The sequence below is a fragment of the Coregonus clupeaformis genome, chromosome 2 (assembly GCF_020615455.1).
Source record: "Coregonus clupeaformis isolate EN_2021a chromosome 2, ASM2061545v1, whole genome shotgun sequence".
NCBI classification, from domain to species: domain Eukaryota; kingdom Metazoa; phylum Chordata; class Actinopteri; order Salmoniformes; family Salmonidae; genus Coregonus; species Coregonus clupeaformis.
In genome coordinates this window covers 35,067,665-35,090,462 of record NC_059193.1, presented here as the reverse complement: position 1 = coordinate 35,090,462, position 22,798 = coordinate 35,067,665, and the positions used below count along the sequence as shown (strand labels likewise).

The following is a 22,798-nucleotide window of genomic DNA, read 5'->3' as shown; positions in this document are numbered from 1 at the left end:
CAGAGGAGAACTGGGTGAAAGTGTTGTGGTCAGATGAGACCAAAATCAAGCTCTTTGGCATCAACTCAACTCGCCGTGTTTGGAGGAGGAGGAATGCTGCCTATGACCCCAAGAACACCATCCCCACCGTCAAACATGGAGGTAGAAACATTATGCTTTGGGGGTGTTTTTCTGCTAAGGGGACAGGACAACTTCACCGCATCAAAGGGACGATGGACGGGGCCATGTACCGTCAAATCATGGGTGAGAACCTCCTTCCCTCAGCCAGGGCATTGAAAATGGGTCGTGGATGGGTATTCCAGCATGACAATGACCCAAAACACATGGCCAAGGCAATAAAGGAGTGGCTCAAGAAGAAGAACATTAAGGTCCTGGAGCGGCCTAGCCAGTCTCCAGGCCTTAATCCCATAGAAAATCTGTGGAGGGAGCTGAAGGTTCGAGTTGCCAAACGTCAGGCTCGAAACCTTAATGACTTGGAGAAGATCTGCAAAGAGAAGTGGGACCAAATCCCTCCTGAGATGTGTGTAAACCTGGTGGCCAACTACAAGAAACGTCTGACCTCTGTGATTGCCAACAAGGGTTTTGCCACCAAGTACTAAGTCATGTTTTGCAGAGGGGTCAAATACTTATTTCCCTCATTAAAATGCAAATCAATTTATAACATTTTTGACATGCGTTTTTCTGGATTTTTTTGTTGTTATTCTGTCTCTCACTGTTCAAATAAACCTACCATTAAAATTATAGACTGATCATTTCATTGTCAGTGGGCAAACGTACAAAATCAGCAGGGGATCAAATACTTTTTTCCCTCACTGTACAGTTGAAGTCGGAAGTTTACATACACTTAGGTTGGAGTCATTAAAACTAGTTTTTCAACCACTCCACAAATTTCTTGTTAACAAACTATAGTTTTGGCAAGTCGGTTAGGACATCTACTTTGTGCATGACACAAGTAATTTTTCCAACAATTGTTTACAGACAGATTATTGCACTTATAATTCACTGTATCACAATTCCAGTAGGTCAGAAGTTTACATACACTAAATTGACTGTGCCTTTAAACAGCTTGGAAAATTCCAGAAAATGATGTCATGGCTTTAGAAGCTTCTGATAGGCTTTGACATCATTTGAGTCAATTGGAGGTGTCCCTGTTGATGTATTTCAAGGCCTACCTTCCAACTCAGTGCCTCTTTGCTTGACATCATGGGAAAATCAAATGAAATCAGCCAAGACCTCAGAAAAAAATGTGTAGACCTCCACAAGTCTGGTTCCTCCTTGGGAGCAATTTCCAAACGCCCAAAGGTACCACGTTAATCTGTACAAACAATAGTATGCAAGTATAAACACCATGGGACCACGCAGCCGTCATACCGCTCAGGAAGGAGATGCGTTCTGTCTCCTAGAGATGAACGTACTTTGGTGCGAAAAATGCAAATCAATCCCAGAACAACAGCAAAGGACCTTGTGAAGATGCTGGAGGAAACAGGTACAAATGTATCTATATCCACAGTAAAACGAGTCCTATATCGACGTAACCTGAAAGGCCGCTCAGCAAGGAAGAAGCCACTGCTCCAAAACGCCATTGAAAAGCCAGACTATGGTTTGCAACTGCATATGGGGACAAATATCATACTTTTTGGATAAGTGTCCTCTGGTCTGATTAAACAAAAATAGAACTGTTTGGCCATAATGACCATTGTTATGTTTGGAGGAAAAATGGGTAGGCTTGCAACCCAAAGAACACCATCCCAACCGTGAAGCATGGGGGTGGCAGCATCATGCTGTGGGGGTTCTTTGCTGCAGGAGGGACTGGTGCACTTCACAAAATAGATGGCATCATGAGGAAGGAAAATTATGTGGATATATTGAAGCAACATCTCAAGATATCAGTCAGGAAGTTAAAGCTTGGTCGCAAATGGGTCTTCCAAATGGACAATGACCCCAAGCATACTTCCAAAGTTGTGGCAAAATGGCTTAAGGACAACAAAGTCGAGGTAAACTCCCGAGTGGCGCAGTGGTCTAAGGCACTGCATCGCAGCGCTAGCTGTGCCACTAGAGATCCTGGTTCGAATCCAGGCTCTGTTGTAGCCGGCCGCGACCGGGAGACCCATGGGGCAGCGCACAATTGGCCCAGGGTAGGGGAGAGAATGGCCGGCAGGGATGTAGAGCATGGTGTTTGCAACGCAAGGGTTGTGGGTTCGATTCCCACGGGGGGGCCAGTATGAAAACAAATAATGTATGCACTCACTAACTGTAAGTCGCTCTGGATAAGAGCGTCTGCTAAATGACTAAAATGTAAATGTATTGGAGTGGCCATCACAAAGCCCTGACCTCAATCCTCTAGAAAATGTGTGTGCAGAAATGAAAAAGCGTGTGCGAGCAAGGAGGCCTACAAACCTGACTCAGTTACACCAACTCTGTCAGGAGGAATGGGCCAAAATTCAACCAACTTATTGTGGGAAGGCTACCCAAAACGTTTGACCCAAGTTAAACAATTTAAAGGCAATGTTACCTACTGGGAATGTGATGAAAGAAATAAAAGCTGAAATAAATCATTCTCTCTACTATTATTCTGACATTTCACATTCTAAAAATAAAGTGGTGATCCTAACTGACCTAAGACAGGGAATTTTTACTAGGATTAAATGTCAGGAATTGTGAAAACAGAGTTTAAATGTATTTGTCTAATGTGTATGTAAACTTCCGACTTCAACTGTATATATATATATACAGTATATATATTAAAAATAATATATAGAGTACCAGTCAAAAGTTTGGACACACCTACTCATTCAAGGGTTTTTCTTTATTTTTACTATTTTCTATATTGTAGAATAATAGTGAAGACATCAAAATTATGAAATAACACATATGGAATCATGTAGTAACCAAAAAAGTGTTAAACAAATCAAAATATATGTTATTTTTGAGATTCTTCAAGTAGCCACCCTTTGCACACTCTTGGCATTCTCTCAACCAGCTTCATGAGGTAGTCACCTGGAATGCATTTCAATTAACAGGTGTGCCTTGTTAAAAGTTAATTTGTGGAATGTATTTCCTTCTTAATGAGTTTAAGCCAATCAGTTGTGTTGTGACAAGGTAGGGGTGGTATACAGAAGATAGCCCTATTTGGTAAAAGACAAAGTCCATATTATGGCAAGAACAGCTCAAATAAGCAAAGAGAAACAACAGACCATCATTACTTTAAGACATGAAGGTCAGTCAATCCTGAAAATTTCAAGAACTTTGAACGTTTCTTCAAGTGCAGTCCCAAAAACCATCAAGCGCTATCGTGAAACTGGCTCTCATGAGGACCGCCACAGGAAAAGAAGACCCAGAGTTACCTCTGCTGCAGAGGATAAGTTCATTAGAGTTACCAGCCTCAGAAATTGGCAATTAACTGCACCTCAGATTGCACCTCACAGAGTTCAAGTAACAGACACATCTCAACATCAACTGTTCAGAGGAGACTGCGTGAATCAGGCCTTCATGGTCGAATTGACGCAAAGAAACCACTACTAAAGGACACCAATAAGAAGTGACTTGCTTAGGCCAAGAAACACGAGCGATGGACATTAGACTGGTGGAAATCTGTCCTTTGGTCTGATGAGTCCAAATTTGAGATTTTTGGTTCCAACCGCTGTGTCTTTGTGAGACGCAGAGTAGGTGAACGGATGATCTCCACATGTGTGGTTCCCATCGTTCCCATGGTATTTTTGGTCTGGGTTTCGTGAGTAATCACACATGTGGTCCTTGGAATGTCTCTTTGGCCACTGTTGTTCTCTTATTCAGAGCGTCTCACAGTCGGTGCTTTCAACTAAAGTAGGTAATAGGTAAAACAACCACAAATGTGTATTACAAGAGGGTATTTGAGATGCACAAACTCAAATGGCATTCCTTTGTTCCCTTTTTTCTGGATAAATGACAGAGATTGACCTCATGACCTGTGAAGAGTGTATTTTGCTGATTGAGGGTTGGAGTATAATCAGATGTGCTAGGGATTCATTCATCACCTAGGCAACATGGTTCTATGGCACTGGTTGGAGATAATCAACAAGTCACCATGCTGCCCTTGTGTATGGTAAACACACATTGGTTTTTCATGCTTGCACACACACGTTGGATATAGACACACCCTTGCACACACACACACACACACACACAACACACAAAATACTTGCCATAGTCTAGGTAGCCTACCCAGAAACATTTTCTGTAATCCAACACACAGGGAACATGTGAACCCACCCTCAGGAAGTAGGAAATGCGGGGTCCTTCCGACCATGAGCCCCGGTCGTCAATAGCTTCTATACCCACAAAGTTATAAACCCCTCTCATTTCTACAATTTCTCTTCTTAAAATTAGATTTTAAACCTAACACTAACCTTAACCCTAACCTTAACCACAATACAAACCTTTTGCCTAACCTATCCTTAAATGAAGACCAAAAAGCAATTTTTTGTGACTGTGGAATCTGACTTTGTGACTGTGGAATCTGACTTTGTGGCTGTGGAATCTGACTTTGTGGCTGTGGAATCGGACTTTGTGGCTGTGGAATCGGACTTTGTGGGTGTGGAATCGGACTTTGTGGCTGTGGAATCGGACTTTGTGGGTGTGGAATCGGACTTTGTGGCTGTGGAATCGGACTTTGTGGGTGTAGAAGCTGGTGACGACCCTGACCCCCAACCAGGGCTGGGACATGATGTGCCCTTCTCACTGCCTGGCAGAATCTATTCAATGACAGAGGATATGTCCACATTCTCAATGGCAATGGCGTGTAGACTGAAAATGACTTACCAGAGCAGCTTAGATATAGCTATTATGGGTTTTCGCCCAATACTACTGTTTTTTTCTGCTTTTGTTCACAAACCTACTTTCCAGGTATAATGTCCCACTGGGCGAAAACTGTTCGAATCAATGTTGTGTCCACGTCATTTTTACCCAACTTTTAACCCAAATCCAATGACATGGTGACATTCTTTGTTGATTTCACGTTGAATTCAGGTTGGCAACTCACGTTGCCAACTCAACCAAATGTAAATCAAAACTAGATGTTTAACTGACATCTGTGCCCAGTGGGGTGAGTTCCGAGACAATGCCAAGGTCTTTATATTACGACTAGGGATGGGCATGGTTAATCGAATATCCGGATATCCAAACGATATCTTCGATTACTTGAGTAAGTGTTCATTTTTAGAGAAAAATAAATGGTAGGCCTGTTTTGACAATGCTTTGTTATAAATTAAATGTCATTATCCTTGTGACATTGTTACCTACAAGGATATACCATGACATTTGAAATACTTAATTTGATTAAACAAACTTTTGAATGTTGTGTGTTGAGCTACTTCTGCACATTTAGAGCTCTGGTCTGCCCTGACATCGGTATGCTATTTTCCCCACTTCAAATAGCAATTACATGCACGCACCAAACAGAGTTTCCACAAGAACTGACACAGATCAATGGAAAACCTTTTTGTAACAGAATCAGTTCTGTCATGGCAAAAATCAGACTACTCTTTCATTGTTCCTTTTAGCCAAAAACTATGGAGAAAAGCAACCTTCTGCTGTTTTAAAATCATTTGGAATATCCGGATATCAAAAAAAATTTAATGATATTATTTGAATAGTGAAATAATGTCAAATGCCCTTCCCTAATTACGACCTTGGTCAATGCTAACCAAACCACTCTCTCAGCAGTAGCCCTGCCCGCTCATTCTCCGAGGAACTATACCACCTGTCGTCCCTGACAACCAGCCCCATGATGACCTCCATCGTCGTGACGAGCCCCTCCAGCGCCGGGGCCAGCCCGGAAACAACCAGGAAGTTCCCTCCTCCTCCCATGATGGACAGGGAGGAGGTAGGGCCAAAGAAGGTTGGGTTGGCCATATCCCTGGCAACAGACACAGGGAGGAACAACGACATGTGGGCTCGCCACACCCTTACCTCGCCGAAACACGGCGGCACTACCAGTCCAAGCCAGTTCCTGCCCGTTCCTGCAGTCGGGGCAACCACCACGCTGATGGTCGCCTGCCAGGGTCGCATGGGCAAGTCGGAGATTGAAGGTCGCGAGGGCGACAAACCAGCGGTGGCGAGACGTCCATCTTGGCTTGACGACGACCTCCAGCCAATGTGAGCCTGTCGTCCATCGACTAGGATTGAGTGACCGATACAACATTCTCAGTTGGCTAAGAGAGGAGCATCACACCTTAATGGCCACAACTTATTGGTTTCTCCCGGCCAACACGGATCAGATACAGGGAACTACATTACCCATGATCTTTCGGGAAGACATTTAGAAATCCTGCTTCATATGCATGCGGCCGTGACCTTGAGCAGTGATGCACACCTCCGGATGGCATATGTGAAGATTGCATGACCTTTCACAAGTGGCAGAATTTGTTAATTTCAGTTGCTTTGACCCGAGCAGGCTAAGGGAAGAGTTTGAAGTCTGAATGAAGTGTGTTGCTTTTGGATGCATGGAAGCTAATACTTTCTTTTTAGTATTTGATTTGTTCATTTGGGTTTTTATGTTTTGGAGCATGTGAGCAAGATATGACAGTGACCTGTCATAGATGTGACCTTTGAATAACCTTGCATGATGACCTTTGACATTGACCTTTTCCAACGCACACTGGTTGAAGCAACTCCCTCAAAAAAAACACTGGTAGTAGTAGAAAATATGGCTTTTTGCTCTCTGTATGGCAGCTACGACAAATAAATGACAAATACATACAGCCCATTAAACAATATATCTGCTTTCCATTTCATAAGAACTCTCTTCACTGGGTCTCCTGCTTTCTTGTGGCCAGTCTTAATAGGACCACAAGCCACATTTTCACTAACACCCTTCCCAACATCAGAAATCCAGCTTTAAAAGCTCTCTGTGACCCTAGAACTTAATCCCAAACCCGGTTAACCCAAACCGCCAGTTTGGTCGCAAGAGTCGACGAACCCCAGCTTTGAAGATGGGTTATAAGCAGGCTAATAAAAGATGCATGCTTTTATTGATAGTTTTGTTTTAGACTGCGCCATGAGATCATTTCCATCTGCGCCACACAATATGCTGTAGAGGCCTATATTAGTGCAGTGAATTCAGTGGTTTTTCTCCCAAGTGCTCAGCTGGCTGTGTTTTTGGCTAGAGCTCCACCTTGTGTTCAAACATCAATTTGGATCTGCAGATCTAGCCGGAATAACCATAAATAAATTACTGACTTTTAGATCATATTAAACCTACAGTATCTCATTAAGCATTCATGATTGTTTACTAAGAACTCATACTGTTGTCAATGGTAACCCATACAGTACATTAAGCCTACAGGTGTTTTCACACTTTTGTACTATTCTCATGTCTGTATGTATTGCATTGTGTAGTTGTGGGTTCATATCTGTATATATTGCATTGTGTTGTAGTTGTGTGTTTGTTCATTAGTGTGTTTTTTTCTCCATGTCTCTGCTTTCGTAGATTCAGTCACAGAGCTGCTAGTGTGTCAGATGACCCAGAGTAAGTGGTTCTTTGTTACCCATCGGATGCACATCCCTGCCCTCCTAAACCACACTTGCTTAGTATGCTAAGATCTCTAGACCCCAACTTCTAGACATTTCTAGTAGATCTGTAAGGAGCTGATAGGTGTAAGCAATATGGTGGAAACTCTGGCCTTACTGGATTTTTAACCATATTACGCCCATCCTTTCCGTTCAGATATACGAGAAGTGGAGAGGGACTAGCGGTTGACTTCAAATGTGTTTTTAACCAGCGTCTGTTATCTGCATGTCTCACACTCACACAATCAAAAGCAAACGTTGGAACTCAAGACGCGCCTCAACAAGTAACTTTGTCTCTTCTAGCCTTCGAGGGTCTAATGTGGAATGGGATGGGCCTAGATCACTCCCCTGTGTCTTGTGTAGAGCTTATAGTCTCGTAAACCCGACCCTAGGCAACAGCAGTGACTAGGGTCTGGTTTCAATGACAGACTCTTTTGGCAACTTCGATAAGGGTAAAACAAAAATCTGGGGTGGGTCCTGTTCAGACAGACAACTCTCCCAACAAATCATAAAGCAGACATGCCAGAACGTCGCGATTTGAAACCAAAGTTTGCAGGCAAAACCTTTGCAGGATTTAGTGAAGGTAGTTAATGCAAACTAGCCACTTGTGAAATGTACTCATTAAAAATAACCTTGTTGATCTCCATCTTGCTAGTTACTATTTTGTATTTTATTCAAACGAGTAAGGTAGTGACATAGGCAGTGACGTAGTTCCTCTATGCCAAACTGTTCTGTTACATACAGACATGTGAAGCCGGAACATTCAAAAATTGTGGGAGGCAACATGGGCATCTAGAGAGCACACCATATGATGAATGTCCCATACACTCACACAATGACATGTACCATCACTGTAACGGCACTGTATGAGGATCTCACTGTGGTTCTCAAAACAAAACCTGGGTCAAATACTTGCAGGGTATGACTTTGATGCTCTGTGCTGTTCTGTTGTATAGATGTGCTTATGTATATACAGTGAGCTCCAAAGGTATTGGGGCAGTGACAGTTTTTGGTTGTTGTTTTGGCTCTGTACAGCACTTTGGATTTCAAATGATACAATGATTATGAGGTTAAAGTGCAGACAGTTTAGAAATTACAGCACTTTTTGTACATAGTACCCCCATTTTTGGGGACCAAAAGTATTGGGACAAATTTATAAAAGTAGTAAAAAGTGAAGTATTTGGTCCCATATTCATAGCACGCAATGACTACAAATTTGTTAGATGCATTTGCTGTTTGTTTTGGATAAAAAAAATACCCTCAAATTAAAGATTCACTATGCAGAAATCGCTCCGCCATTTCCTGGTTGCTAAAATTCTAATAGTTTGCCTAATTGTAGTTTATGTGACAGAACAAGCAAGTATAGTGTAGAGAATCATTGTACCATCTAAACCATTGTGAAATACAGTATATTTTCCATAACCAAAAATATTGTATTTTCAGCTGTTTGATGCTGGTGTACGAAACCAAAAGCTGCAATATGTAACCTTTTGGGCGACCGGACCAAATTCACATAGAAATGTGACTTATAAATCTGTCATTCTCATTGAAAGCAAGTCTAAGAAGCGACTGATCTGTTCTATGTGGGCTATTTCTGTGCTTTCGGTTTTGTACACCAGCTTCAAACAGCTTAAAATACAATATTTTTGGTTATGGAGAATATATTTCACAGCAGTTTAGATGGTACAATGATTCTCTACACTATACTTGCTTGTTTTGTCACATAAACTGAAATTAGGAGAACTATTCAAATTTTAGCAACCACTAAAAATGGCGGCACAATTTCTGCATAGCGCACATAGAACAGATCTACCGCTTCTTAGACTTGCTTTCAAGGAGAATGACAGATCTATAACACACATTTCTATGTGAATTTGGTCGGGTCGCCCAAAAAGTTACATATGGCAGCTTTAAAGCTGACAATCTGCACTTTAACCTCATAGACATTGTATCATTTCAAATCCAAAGTGCTGGAGTACAAAGCCAAAACAACAAAACATTTGTCACTGTCCCTATACTTTTGGAGCTCACTGAATAACCTTTTGATCGCATTTGATACATGTGGTTATAATATGCCTTTATTAACGTGATCTCTGGTACCTTCTGCATGGTTCTACACAGTATAATACAAATGAATGTATACAGAACAATAATATCCAATAATATCATATTTGTGGTAGTGCAATGAGATGTATTGTCAGAAAAATAATGAGTTTCTTTTGGGTTTTGTTTATTTACATTTTAGTGGACCACTTCAGTACCTATAGAAGTTGTATCCGTAAAGCGTTTGACCATCAACCCTGTTTGACCTCTACCTTTCCTGGCTGAACTATCATCTACTACGTAAACTCCAGAGCTCCAGAAAACATGAATTCACCTTATGTGCCTGGAAATAAAACATGTTCTGTCCATACCGTATGCAAGACTTTTCTCCTAGTAAATCTCTTTATAACTCCTTCCCCTCTCTCGGCTCTTTTCTCTCCTTTCTTTTCCTCAGGAGTGTGAGTATGATTGACATGCGCTGTGAGGAGGACGCCGTCTTGCCGCACCACAGCCAGGTGCGCCACGAGCTCATGCACAACCAGTACAACATGATGAAGGAAGAAGAGGACCACTGGCAGGACGTAAGCACTCACACACACATACACACACGCACACATACTCATACACTTTCATACACACACTCACACCGAGTGGCGCAGCGGTCTAAGGCACTGCATCTCAGTGCTTGAGGCGTCACTACAGACCCCCTGGTTCGATTCCAGGCTGTATCACAACTGGCCGTGATTGGGAGTCCCATAGGGCGGCGCACAATTGGCCCAGCGTCGTCCGGGTTTGGCCGGTGTATGCCGTCATTGTAAATAAGAATTTGTTCTTAACTGACTTGCCTAGTTAAATAAAGGTAAAATAAGAAAATATATACTTATGCACTCATATATTGACGTGTCTGTGTGTTAGGACCTAGCCCGGTGGAAGAGTCGCAGGAGAAGTGTCTCCCAGGACCTGATCAAGAAGGAGGAGGAGAGGAAGATGATGGAGAAGCTGATGACGGGCGAGGGAGGGGCCATCTCTCAGAGGAGGAAGAGTATCAAGACCTACCGAGAGATCGTGGAGGAGAAGTAGGTCACTAGGTCGAACCCTGGTTTCCATATTGTTGGTTGCCTCAATGTACAGTATAGACCTATACCTACTCTCATGTTTCTTATATCCTGGCCTGTTGTTTTTTATCGCATCCTGGCTTCAACCAATTTTGTATTGCTTTTAACTGCATCAGGGGATCAGTAGCAATGTACAGAAATATTTCAACAATGATGCTTTCGTCAGTGTGTAGCCAGTCACATGGCCCCTGTCTCACCTTGTCCTCCCGTCTCTCCATCCCTAGGGAGCGTCGTGAGAATGAGCTCCGCGAGGCCTACCGGTCAGCCCGCACCCCCGAGGAGGCGGCGTTGGTCCTCCACCGCTACGCCCAGCGTTTCACCATCAGTGAAGCAGTGCTGGAGCGCCTGCAACTGCCCAAACTGCTGGACAGGAGCGTCTCTGAAGATCCGACCACTGCCACCAACACACATCTCTCCCTCACCCCCACCTCCCGTTCTCCCAACCCCACCTCCCCGGAAGAAGATCCAAATGGTCCTCTGAAGTACCTGAGGCAGCAGTCGCTCCCGGCACCCAAGTTTACCGCTACCGTCGAGGCCCAAGTGGCGGGGTTCCCCCAGGGTCAGTCTCATCGCCCCCAGATTCGGTCACGCACGCCTGAACCAAACCCCTCTATCCAGGCTGTCTCGCCTAAGTCTGTGCCTTTGCTGACGCCCAAGCCTTACATCCAACCCAAGGACACGCAGATGCTGGCAGGACCCAAGCCAGGCAAGGTGAGGCACAAAATGCAAGCTAATGGAGCATCAGCAAGGGTTTTATCAGTGTTATATTGTGTGAGCCAGGGTTCAAATTACCAGGGTGTCGTCGGGTTGTTTTGCACTCCCATAACAAATCAGGGCAGCTTCCAGAAGTGTTAAGATACTAACAGATGCTAAGATACTAGCGTCCCCTAAAGTAGTTGGAACGTTTTGTTCAGCCTAGTATTCCCAGGGCACACCGAAATGTATTATGTAAATAGAACCCTGGTCTTGGCATTTACATTAGAATAGCAGACAGAAACCATGGAGATTGGGTGTCATGTTTTCAGACAGAAAGATAGAAATCCCATTTCCTTTTTCTGCGAAGTCGGTTGTGAGGTCTCGATTTAGCACAACAGGGTGTTCATTTTCATCCATACAGTGATTCGCCAAATGGGCCTATTCCAAAGGAAGATAACATGCTTTTCGGTTATTACGGGAACAAACCAGGAGCCAATTCTTTCCACTTTAGTGGCTGGAATGTCTTATTTGGAGCAGAGTGGAGCCTCCGCCTGAATGGGGGGCTCTGTTCCGTATTGACTTAAAAAGTTGACGAGTAGGCCCTCTCAATGTGAAGTGGGTCTCCAGGCAGACAAAGAGGGCCACACAGACTGAGGGGGGATTATGGGTAGTGAGTACCCCTCCATTCAACAACCCCCCTGTGCGTCTGGAGTTAGCACTCGGTGCTGCTCACACATACATTACAGCCTTTCATTCAGTCCCAGTGTTTTATCAGGAGCTAGCTGAATAGCTAATAGGCCAGCGTTAACATGAATGAGTTATGGCTTTATTTACAACATGGGGCAACTTCCGGTCTGGATGGTCAGGAATAGAACTGTCTGGTCATATTGCGGTCATTGCTGTGGAATGTGGGATTTGGGATTTCACTCCAGTTGACTGTTCTTGCATTGCTGTCTGATGGATATTTTTGGTGAGGATGCAGTCACTGGGTCTCTAAAATGGGATTTTAATGTTTGATTTTTAGATTGAAATGCATCTTTGTAGCGTGTGCATATGTTCATGTGTGCCCACATATGTGTGCACGTGCTGTATGTATGTGCATGCATGTCTGTGTTCTTTAAGCCTGAAGTCTATAACCTGTGTACTCAGGTAGACGGTTTGCTGCAAGTGAACGGCGACATGGGAAACGATGAGGTCACCACTCCAGAGAGCAACGGAAGGACCTCCTCTGAACAGTTCTACCCCTCCACTGCCACGCCTACAGCCTCCTCTGACCCTTCTGACACACACCCATGTGTGACCACTCCCCCACCCACACATAGCCCCTCCCCCAGGGCGAGCCAATTAACAGCCATGACAACTGTGGCACAGGGTGGCACAAGCACAAGCACAGGCACCGCAGTGACACCTTCTTCAGTGCCAGGAGAAGGTGATGCCCAGGAGAAGGGTAATGCACAGGAGTCCATCCCGCCTAGCCGGCCCACCTCACTGCCCACGGTGAGGCTCCAGTACATGCTGCTTTGTTTCTCTGAAAAAATATATAAGTTATCAAAAGGATGCTCATTGGATCCAAGGGTCTGAATAGACCACGTACCGCTAGCAGCATGTTAGCCATAGACTGTTAGTGCTAGTTGTGCATAGCAAAGAAAGACGCATATATGTAAGGAATTGGCAACACATTCTCATTTTGAGAAATAAGCATCTTCTTTGCCGGGTAGGCCACTTGATTTCAACATCTAAACAAAGTGAACAGGCATGTTGTTCAAACAGTTGGAGTCGGACAGGAAGGTGTATTCATAACAACATAAGTCTTGAAAACTGTTAAGTGAAAACCTACATATAAACCAGAACTATGTGTTGTTCTTAGTCTACATGCAGTCATAGATAGGATAAAGCAACATTGTGTCAGATAGGTCATGACTTCAACAAAAGGAACGTGGAGGACGCATAATCAGAGTATTTCTTCCTCTGTGTGTCCCTGCAGGAGCTGCAGAGCACAGAGAGCATTATGGAGGCGGGAGGCAGGTCTGCTGCAGGCCCACTGAAGGAGGGGGAGCCCAGCACAGCAGCAGCTGCAGAACAGCCCTCTCCAGCTACAGGTCTGTTCATATGCGTTACATCGAATACCGGTCTAACTGCTGCTACCCTGACACCTAGTGGTGACCATTTATATTGTTTTTATAACCCATCAAATCCTGTTGCTATTCAAGACGCATGCTAGTCATTTATTAATCATTGTCTGACTTGCAAATTAACATTTTAAGCTATTAAACAACTTATTCAACTTGGTCTTCCTATGGTTAAAGTCACATTAGGACCCACGGTCTGGACCTATACTCTGATGGAGAACCTTGCTCTGATGCACCTAAACATGTGTCTCTGTCATGTTTAAAGGCTCACAACAAGCTACCAAGGAACAAACAGTAGTGTGTACGGATGCCACAGCGACCAGACAGAATGCCACAGTCCCCGGTCCTGTTCAATCAGAGCACGCCACACAGCAAGCTCAGCCAGTGACTGCACAGGTGAGATCACCTACCAACCAATCAATGGCCCCAATGCTCCAAATAGCCAATCATTTGTGCCCTGCTTTACCTCAAACACAGTCTTAGACATAAAGAAGCCTGGAAGAACCTTTTGGGGTTCTAAAAATTGCCACACAGGGTAACCTTTCTAGTTCAAAGAGATTCCTAGAGGAACCCCTCTGAAAAGGGTATTCGAGGAACCATGTGTAAAGGTTCAAACCTGAACCGTTTTGTGATGGGAGGGGTTCAATAGAGTACCACAGTATGAGTCATAATACCCATAAAACCTAGCAGTCAAATAGGGAAATGGTTCCAATCGTTTTTCCACCATTCATTTTTTCCATAGGGGATTTTAGAAACACTTAAAATAAGGGCTGTGTTTCATGTAGGCTTATCCTGGCATGACGTTTTCTCTAGGACAATGTGACTTTTATTAATATATTCGCCTGTATTTGAAAGCCACGCCCCTACTAAGCCATGCCTCCAGTCCAGGGTTCCTCCAGGAACCCTTTGCTACATAGAATTAGTGGTGACTCAAAGAACCGTGGAGATCTTCAAGGAACCCCTGGAGTTCCTCAAAGAACCATTGCTAGTCAATGGTAAATATTTGAACCTTTGGTTAGTTGATGGGTTCTTGGAGGAACCTTTAATGTTTCAAAGAGTGCAGAAGCCTTGCCCAGGAGGGTGCAGCGCCATATAACTTTCAGATAGAAATGCATTATGTACAACAGGCATGATTCTATACTGTGTAGAATAGGGTATCACGTAAGCTCTATAAATAAAATGTATATCTGCTACGTTCTAACTGAATATTTTGAATATTCCCCTGGTCATGTTTTGATCATTGTGTTTATGACTTTTCTGGTTCTGATCTTAGGTCAGTGAGCCCAGCCTTGAGTTGTCTCAGAGAGCAGAGGAAGTTGCTGCCTTGGCTGATCCAGGACCTGTCAGAAACAAACCACCATGTGAAGCACCCACAACAGGTAATCGAAATCTGTTTTCAGAAGAGAATGAACCTTAAACTACCTTTTCCCAATAGTCTTTATTGTACGCAGCCCTTTCACCTCTGCTATCACACGCCCCAACTATTTTTTCCTTTGGTTCTCCAACTGGCACTCTGTATTTTTGCTTTTGATCTCTCTATCTATCCCCTCTTTTTCTCCTCACCCCCTTGCCCTGCCTCCTTCCTTCCCCCTCCTTCTCGCTTGTGCTGTAGAGCTGGCTAACAGTGCCAGTTATCCGCCAGAAACCGGCAACCCTAGGTTAGGCCTACGTTGGGAGTTCTTCGCCCCACCAGGTAAACTGCTCACTGAATGGTTGGGCTTGCCTGTAACCGCCGTTGGCGTTCACATACTCATACACTGTGAAGGGTGTCCCCAGTGCTTCCCCAGGGGCTGGGTGACAGCATTGGAAACCCGTTGCCTCACTCTACTGTTTTTATTTTTTCATTTATTATTGGTGTCCTGTGGATCCCATTATATTTTACATGAAGTTGGTCTTATTATGCTGTAATTACTACATGAATAATGTTAATACAACGTTGTTACAATCGTAACTGCCGTGCAACTACAGGTATAAGAGCAACTTCGTGTAAAGTGTTACAGCATTGTTGAATGTTGATTTTGGTTCACTTTTGCACAGACCATCTCCGAAAAGGAAACTGGAATTGTTAGCCACTCAGTAGTGAAAAATACCACACAGCTCGTAGCTTTTCAGCAACTCAATCTTTAACTTTATACCTTATCACCTTGATTTGTTCCCTGCCACCTTTCGCTTTATTCCCTAATTCCCCCCCATGACATTCATTATGTAAATAGCTTTTTCCATGTGTTCACACAAAGACAGCGTAGTTACCAAATGAGATGACAAAAATGTCATGTCCACTCAGCAACAGTTCCTGTGTTTGAAAGATGTTTGTTTTCTAACCGTCTACCTTTTTCACTCTATTTCTATTTCATAGAGGGGGAAGAGCCGGAGCGTGGTAAAGTGGTGGTAAGTAGATTGTAATGGTGCTTTCCTGGTATAGTTCTAAAGGGTTTTTTATTGTTTCTCATCTGGTTGAGACATTAGGCCACACAGTAACAAAAAGTTTTAAAACGTGAAACAAAGACAAGTGTTTCTTATTGGGCAAGTTCAGTTAGTGGCTCCTCGTGTTCTTCTGTTTTGTGCCTACTGAGCACAATCCTTTCGTTGTTTTTCTAATATATTTAGGACCTCCCTAAGACCCAATGATTGATTGGTCATTCTTCATTGGCTCAACCTATTAGATGAGGAAGATGTACAAAGCGCCCAGCATTGCGTTTCTCCTTTTCCCTTCTTCCCCTCATCTCTCTTTTCTCTCTCCTTAGTAGGACTCCTTTGGCTAGCATGGAAATGGTGCTGTGGTAGATCAACTGTCTGTCTCCTCTCTTCCCTGTTTGTGGATGTGTGTGTGTACTTCGGTTTATGGGTTTGTGGGTTGGTTTGTGTATGTATGCATGCTTGTGTGCACAAATGTGTGTGTGTGTGTGTGTACGGGTTTGTGTATGTGTGTGTGTATGTGTGTGTGTGTGTGTGTGTGTGTGTGTGTGTGTGTGTGTGTGTGTGTGTGTGTGTGTGTGTGTGTGTGTGTGTGTGTACGGGTGTGTGTGTGTGTGTGTGTGTGTGTGTGTGTCGTGTGCGTGTGTGTGTGCGTGTGTGTACGTGTGTGTGTGTGTGTGTGTGTGAGAGCCCCGGATGGGCCCTATCAGGTCACTCAGGTGTCATCCCCGGTAGTGATCCAGGTTAAGCGGGGTGACCGCTGGTCTTGGGACCCAGATGAGGAGCGAAAGCGTCAGGAAAGGTGGCAGCAAGAGCAGGAGCGCATGCTTCAGGTAGCCTGAGTTATGCTACTAAAGACACAAAAGCAAAGCCTGACTTAGCATGCTAAAGCTAGGCATGAGTTAAAAATGCTGCTATAATTATGGTAACAAAAGCTAGGCCTGAGTTAAAATGCTGCTAAAATTATGGTAACAAAAGCTAGGCCTGACTTAGCATGCTAATTTACAAAAGCTGACGCTCTATTGACATTGGCAAAAGCTTGGCCTGAATAAGCCTATTGTTTACTGAATCTATGGTCTGCAGCCCCAGTTACATTTACCCAAAGTGGGGGCTTTCTATTAGCATGCAGCCACATTGAAATTAACCACAATATTGCTTAGGCATCTGCCTGCTCTGAGTCTGAAGTCGAACCCCAATCTGCTACTCACGGTGGCAGCATTGCACAATAAAAAGCTTTGTGCTATGGCATGTCCTGCGTCTCACATTCACTCACCAGAACCCCAAATCTGCCGCCAGTCAACCTCGCACTCCTCCTCTACCTACCATCATAGGGTGTGTCTCAATTCTCCAAAGTAGCCTTCCTTTATCCTCACATCCTCACTATATTCTCAGATCTGTACAGAAGAATGGGATGAGATGAGGAAAGAAAGCCATTTTAGACTATTGACATCCACCCACAGGGTTTGCTTGGCTGGTTCATGAACCCTTGTCACCCTTGTCACCTTTGACCCCTAAACCCCCTTGTCATTGCATGGTGTGTCTGTTGCTTTGGTGGTTTTTGATGGTTTGTCTTTTCTCTTATCTTTACACTTTTCATCATGCATGCTATGTTTGTGTATGCCCACTTTTCCTGTCACATGATTTGCCCATGTTTCTCATTGGCGCTTCCTACAGACCTGAACTAACACAAGTTATTAATTGAGATGAAATCCAATGTGAATGGATAGTTCACCTCAAAATCAAAGTTGATCCGATGTTTTCATATTTCAACATGAGTCTGAAGTTGAATCTTCTATATTTCACACCATCTGTTGCAGAGATCTTTCAGTCCCACTTTAAACGAAGTGCAACCTATAAAGGCTTTATATTACACTGAACAAAAATATTTTACTTAGTTACAGTTCATATAAGGAAATCAGTCAACTGAAATAAATTAATTTGGCCCTAATCTATGGATTTCGCATGACAGATATGCATCTGTTGGTCACAGATACCTTAGAAAAAAGGTAGGAGCGTGGATCAGAAAGCCAGTCAGTATTTGGTGTGACCACCATTTACCTCATGCAGCGCGACACATCTCCTTCGCATAGAGTTGATCAGGCTGTTGATTGTGGTCTGTGGAATGTTGTCCCTCTCCTCTTCAATGGCTGTGCGAAGTTGCTGGATATTGGTGGGAACTGGAACGCACTGTTGTACACGTAGATCCGGAGCATCCCAAACATGCTCAATGGGTGACAAGTCTGGTGAGTATGCAGGCCATAGAAGAACTGGGAAATGTTCAGCTTACAAGAATTGTGTACATATCTTTGCGAAACATGAAGTGATGGCGTCGGATGAATGGCATGATAATGGGCCTCAGGATCTAGACACGGTATCTCTGTGCATTGAAATTGCCATCGATAAAATGCAATTATGTTCGTTGTCTGTAGCTTATGCCTGCCCATACCATAACCCCACCGCCACCATGGGCACTCTGTTCACAACGTTCAGCAAACCGCTCCCCCACACAAAGCCATACATGTTGTCTGCCATCTGCCCGGTTCAGTTGAAACCGGGATTCATTTGTGAAGAGCACACTTCTCCAGCGTGCCAGTTGCCATTGAAAGTGAGCATTTGCCCACTGAAATCAGTTACGATGCCGAACTGCAGTCCGGTCAAGACCCTGGTGAGGACGACGAGCACGCAGATGAACATCCCTGAGACGATTTCTGACAGTTTGTGCAGAAATTATTCGGTTGTGCAAACCCACAGTTTCATCAGCTGTCCGAGTGGCTGGTCTAAGACGATCCCACAGGTGAAGGAGCCGGATGTGGAAGTCCCTGGCTAGCTTGGTTACATATGGTCTACGGTTGTGAGGCCGGTTGGACGTACTGCCAAATTCTCTAAAACGACGTTGGAGGCGGCTTATGGTAGAGAAAGGAACATTACATTATCTGGCAACAGCTCTGGTGGACATTCCTGCAGTCAGCATGCCAATTGCACGCTCCCTCAAAACTTTACATTTTATTGTCCCCATCACAAGTTGCCCCTGTGTAATGATCATGCTGTTTAATCTGCTTCTTGATACGCTACACCTGTCAGGTGGATGGATTATCTTGGCAAATGAGAAATGCTCACTAAAGGGATGTAGACAAATGTGTGCACAGAATTGGAGAGAAATAAGCTTTTTGTGCGTATAGAACATTTCTGGGATCTTTTATTTCAGCTCATGAAACATGGGACTAACACTTTACATGTTGCGTTTATATTTTTGATCAGTGTACATAAAGCCTTCATAAGCACTACATAAATGTTTCACAAATCATCTATAAGCATATGTCATAATCTACAAATGGTGTATAAAGGGTGACATAACAATTCCCACTGTAGGGTCAATGTCCGTGCCCCCGTGGAATTCTAATTAGCATAATAAAGAAATACCCATAAAAATCTGTCTGTTTAAGCTAGAGATATATGTTTCATAGGCTCCGTCTCAATCCACCGCATCAATCGATGTCAGCGTTCCGCATCTGTGGTGGAAGGTGGCAGAGCAACAGCGCTATTTGTCAGACCAGGAGACATCCCGAAAAACGGTCTTCTCACAAAAACGTCTATAGTGTCTGAATGGTTTGGACTACAAACTAATATTGAAAGTCTCTCACGAACATGAGGGTGTTGTCCGTTTTGCTCTATGACCCCCACAAACGGCACAGGACTCATCTGAAGTCAGTACTGCAAATGTGCCAACTTCTGTCTGTAGCGTCAGAACTGTTTGGGCTACAACCCCCACAAGTGTCATGGGACTCATCTGAAGGTAACCTGGTATGGGTAGAAAAATGTATGGAAGTGAATGGGGCATTTCCACGTGAAAGGTATACGGGTAATTCCATGGTAAAAACTTTTTTTTTTCTGAGCTTTCTTATATCTCTCAAATATAGGACAGACACTTCAAAACATACTTCCTTTGATGTATTTTTGGACTATCTAATTTTCCATGTATGAATCTGTTATTCATTGTGTTTTATGGGCTAATAGCAGTAAGGCTAAATTCAATGTTTCATCAAATACATATTTTTAAATATTATTTTATACCTATAGGGGTCCTATTATTCAAAATAAAATAGCTAAATGATCCTTGGTATGACCATCTTATTTGTGAAGCATTTATGTAGTGCTTATGAAGCCTTTATGTATGCTCTATACTTTGTACTTTGTTTAAATTGGGACTGTTATTTCTATATAACATGCAAAAAGAGAACTGGTAATGCAAAGATTGGCAACTTATTAGATAATAGAAATCAAGGAAGCAATTTGAAGCCCAGTCATACTTAACTTCCTACATGCTACATGAGGGCCATAGGGAGAGTGATATGTAGTGATGGGAAATCAAGGCTTTCTGAAGCCTTTGGGGCTTTCACCAAATTGTGCAGAAAAACGGTTCATTACTCAGAGCTTTTAACACTATGCACATTAGTGACATCTGCTGGTCAGCAATGAAAAGCAGAATTTGATGTTCATAGAGGTTTTCCCACAATATTCATAACATCTCCGTAGCATGGCTGCTAGTGGAGGGTCTTAGTAACCTACTAGCAGTTGCTGCAACTGGACTCAAGGGTAGACGTAACATAGTAAATGTAAATCTGAGACACTCCAATTAGTATGAAATGTTACGTTTCGTATGGTATGTATTCATTTGTGGAGGTCCATCATCCATTTCGTATGATATGTTACGAATTACAATTCATATGACATGTTACGAATTGCAATTCGTATGATATGTTACGAATTGCAATTCGTACAATATCTTACGAATAGCAATTCATATAATATGGTACCAATTTGTAAAACGTATGATATGTTACGAATTCCAATTTGTTGTGGCTAACATTAGCTAGGTGGTTAATGTTAACATTTGCTAGGCTAGGGATTAGAGGTTAAGGTTAGGGTTAGGGTTAGGTTAAAGGGTTAAGGTTAGGGTTAGGGTTAGGGAAAGGGTTAGCTAACAAGCTAAGTAGTTGCAAAGTTGCTAATTAGCTAAAATTGTCTGTGATGAGATTCAAACATGCAACCTTTGGGGTTGCTAGACATTCGCATTATATGTTCGACCAACCACTTTACTTTTGTTTGTCTCACATCTCTTCTTCTCATTGTTAATGAATGTATGCCATCTCTCGTTGCCACGATAACAGGAGAAGTACCAGCGCGAGCAGGAGAAGCTGAAACAGGAGTGGGAGAGAGCGCAAAGAGAGGTGGAAGAGGAGGAGAGGAGGTACCATGAGGAGGTGTGTGTGTGTGTTTGTGTGTGTGTGTGTGCTTGACGAAGGTGGCAGGGTGGAGAGTATGTGTATTTGCAGTGTTGGGGAGTAGTGAACTACATGTAGTTCAACTTGTAATTCAACTACAATTTGCAGTAGCTTGATGGTAGTTTAATTAAATTATAGGTAGTGTTTTCTGTAGTGAATTACTTTTTTGCCATGTAGTGGTGTAGCTAACTACTGGAACTACACTACTTTTCTTTGAGAAGAGAAGAAAATATGGGGGAAATAGGCAATCATTTATTTTCTTTTTTGGCATCATACCTGCCTAAATCTCACTTGAAACATAGTTTTTGTGTTTAATAGGCTAAATTGCACATTCTGTTAACATATGACCCCAAAGTGATCTATTCTTGCAATTTTGTAGTCTATGACATTTCAGATTGATATAAGATAATGTTTCACTAAGTATTTTGGATGTAGTGAGCTACTTTAGTTAAGTAAACTATATTTTTCATAAGGATAGCTTTAGTGTAGCTTAACTTCTTCCAGTGTGAAGTAGTTGGTAGCTTGGTAAGCTATGTTTTCAGAGTACCTTCCCCAACACTGTGTGTGTGTGTGTGTGTGTGTGTGTGTGTGTGTGTGTGTGTGTGTGTGTGTGTGTGTGTGTGTGTGTGTGTGTGTGTGTGTGTGTGATGTATGTGACTGCTGACTGAAAACATTTCCATACAATGACTCTTTCCTACATTCTGCCCTCCCTCTCTCCCTAACTTGCTCCCTTCCCTCCTTCCCCTCCCCCCTTACCCCTCCCTCCACCTTCTCTCGTCCTTTCCTCCCTCCCTCCTTTCCTCCCTCCACAGGAGCGTAGGATACTAGAAGAGACTGTGGCCCCCCTGACCCCCCTCTCCTCCACCTTCCCCTCACCCATCCGGGGGGATGGCCCCACGCCCATGGACCCCCAGGACACCATCGTCCGGTCGCTGGCCGACTGGGAACGCAAGCAGGAGCTGCTGGAGAGGCAGGGGGTGAGAGGAGATGTTATATTGGGTTACCTTTTGAATCAATCTAACATTTTGAATTAGCCATTTTATTCAACAGTAAATATATGCAAAGAGGCAATGTGTTTTTTGTTACATTGGATTTTAAGGTATCACAACTTGACACAGTTCAAAGGCATTATACTCAGTGTATGAGTAGGGACGTGGACTTCACTAATCCAGTGAAATTGTGAACTAACCTCAGTAGCTCAGCTGGTAGAGCACGGCGCTTGTAACGCCAAGGTAGTGGGTTCGATCCCCGGGACCACCCATACACAAAAAAAAAAAAAAAAAAAAAAAAAAATGTATGCACGCATGACTGTAAGTCGCTTTGGATAAAAGCGTCTGCTAAATGGCATATTATTATTATTAATTTATTGAACAGCTTATATGTCCCATAAGGCAGTATGTTTTGTGTTTTAGTGGATTTTAGCGTGATTGTAACCTACCCTTTGAAACTGCCTTCATCTCTCTTCATCCACCAGGGGAGCACAGAGAGTGTGGAATGGAAAGGACAAGATATCGACAGGAGTAGTGACATCAGCACAGCGTCCAGAGATGAGAGCCTGAAAACAGCAGTCAGG

General features: G+C 43.3%; 1 protein-coding gene across 10 annotated transcripts in view; it reads left to right on the top strand.

Moving 5' to 3' along the window:
- LOC121535283 (LIM and calponin homology domains-containing protein 1) overlaps positions 1-22,798 on the top strand; it is a 146,052-nt gene that overhangs the window by 117,927 nt on the left and 5,327 nt on the right. For 3 of the 10 annotated variants that reach the window (XM_041842209.1, XM_041842190.1, XM_041842181.1), the window contains exons 9-23: positions 5,701-6,132; positions 7,466-7,504; positions 10,043-10,169; positions 10,504-10,664; positions 10,928-11,414; positions 12,549-12,896; positions 13,384-13,498; positions 13,794-13,924; positions 14,802-14,907; positions 15,141-15,221; positions 15,885-15,916; positions 16,654-16,776; positions 21,112-21,204; positions 22,038-22,202; positions 22,700-22,797. In XM_041842209.1, the coding sequence (XP_041698143.1) occupies positions 5,701-6,132; positions 7,466-7,504; positions 10,043-10,169; positions 10,504-10,664; positions 10,928-11,414; positions 12,549-12,896; positions 13,384-13,498; positions 13,794-13,924; positions 14,802-14,907; positions 15,141-15,221; positions 15,885-15,916; positions 16,654-16,776; positions 21,112-21,204; positions 22,038-22,202; positions 22,700-22,797 (2,538 nt within the window). The remainder of the gene's footprint in view (positions 1-5,700; positions 6,133-7,465; positions 7,505-10,042; positions 10,170-10,503; positions 10,665-10,927; positions 11,415-12,548; positions 12,897-13,383; positions 13,499-13,793; positions 13,925-14,801; positions 14,908-15,140; positions 15,222-15,884; positions 15,917-16,653; positions 16,777-21,111; positions 21,205-22,037; positions 22,203-22,699; position 22,798) is intronic. The other 7 variants (XM_041842254.1, XM_041842218.1, XM_041842260.1 and 4 more) reach the window with 5 other exon arrangements.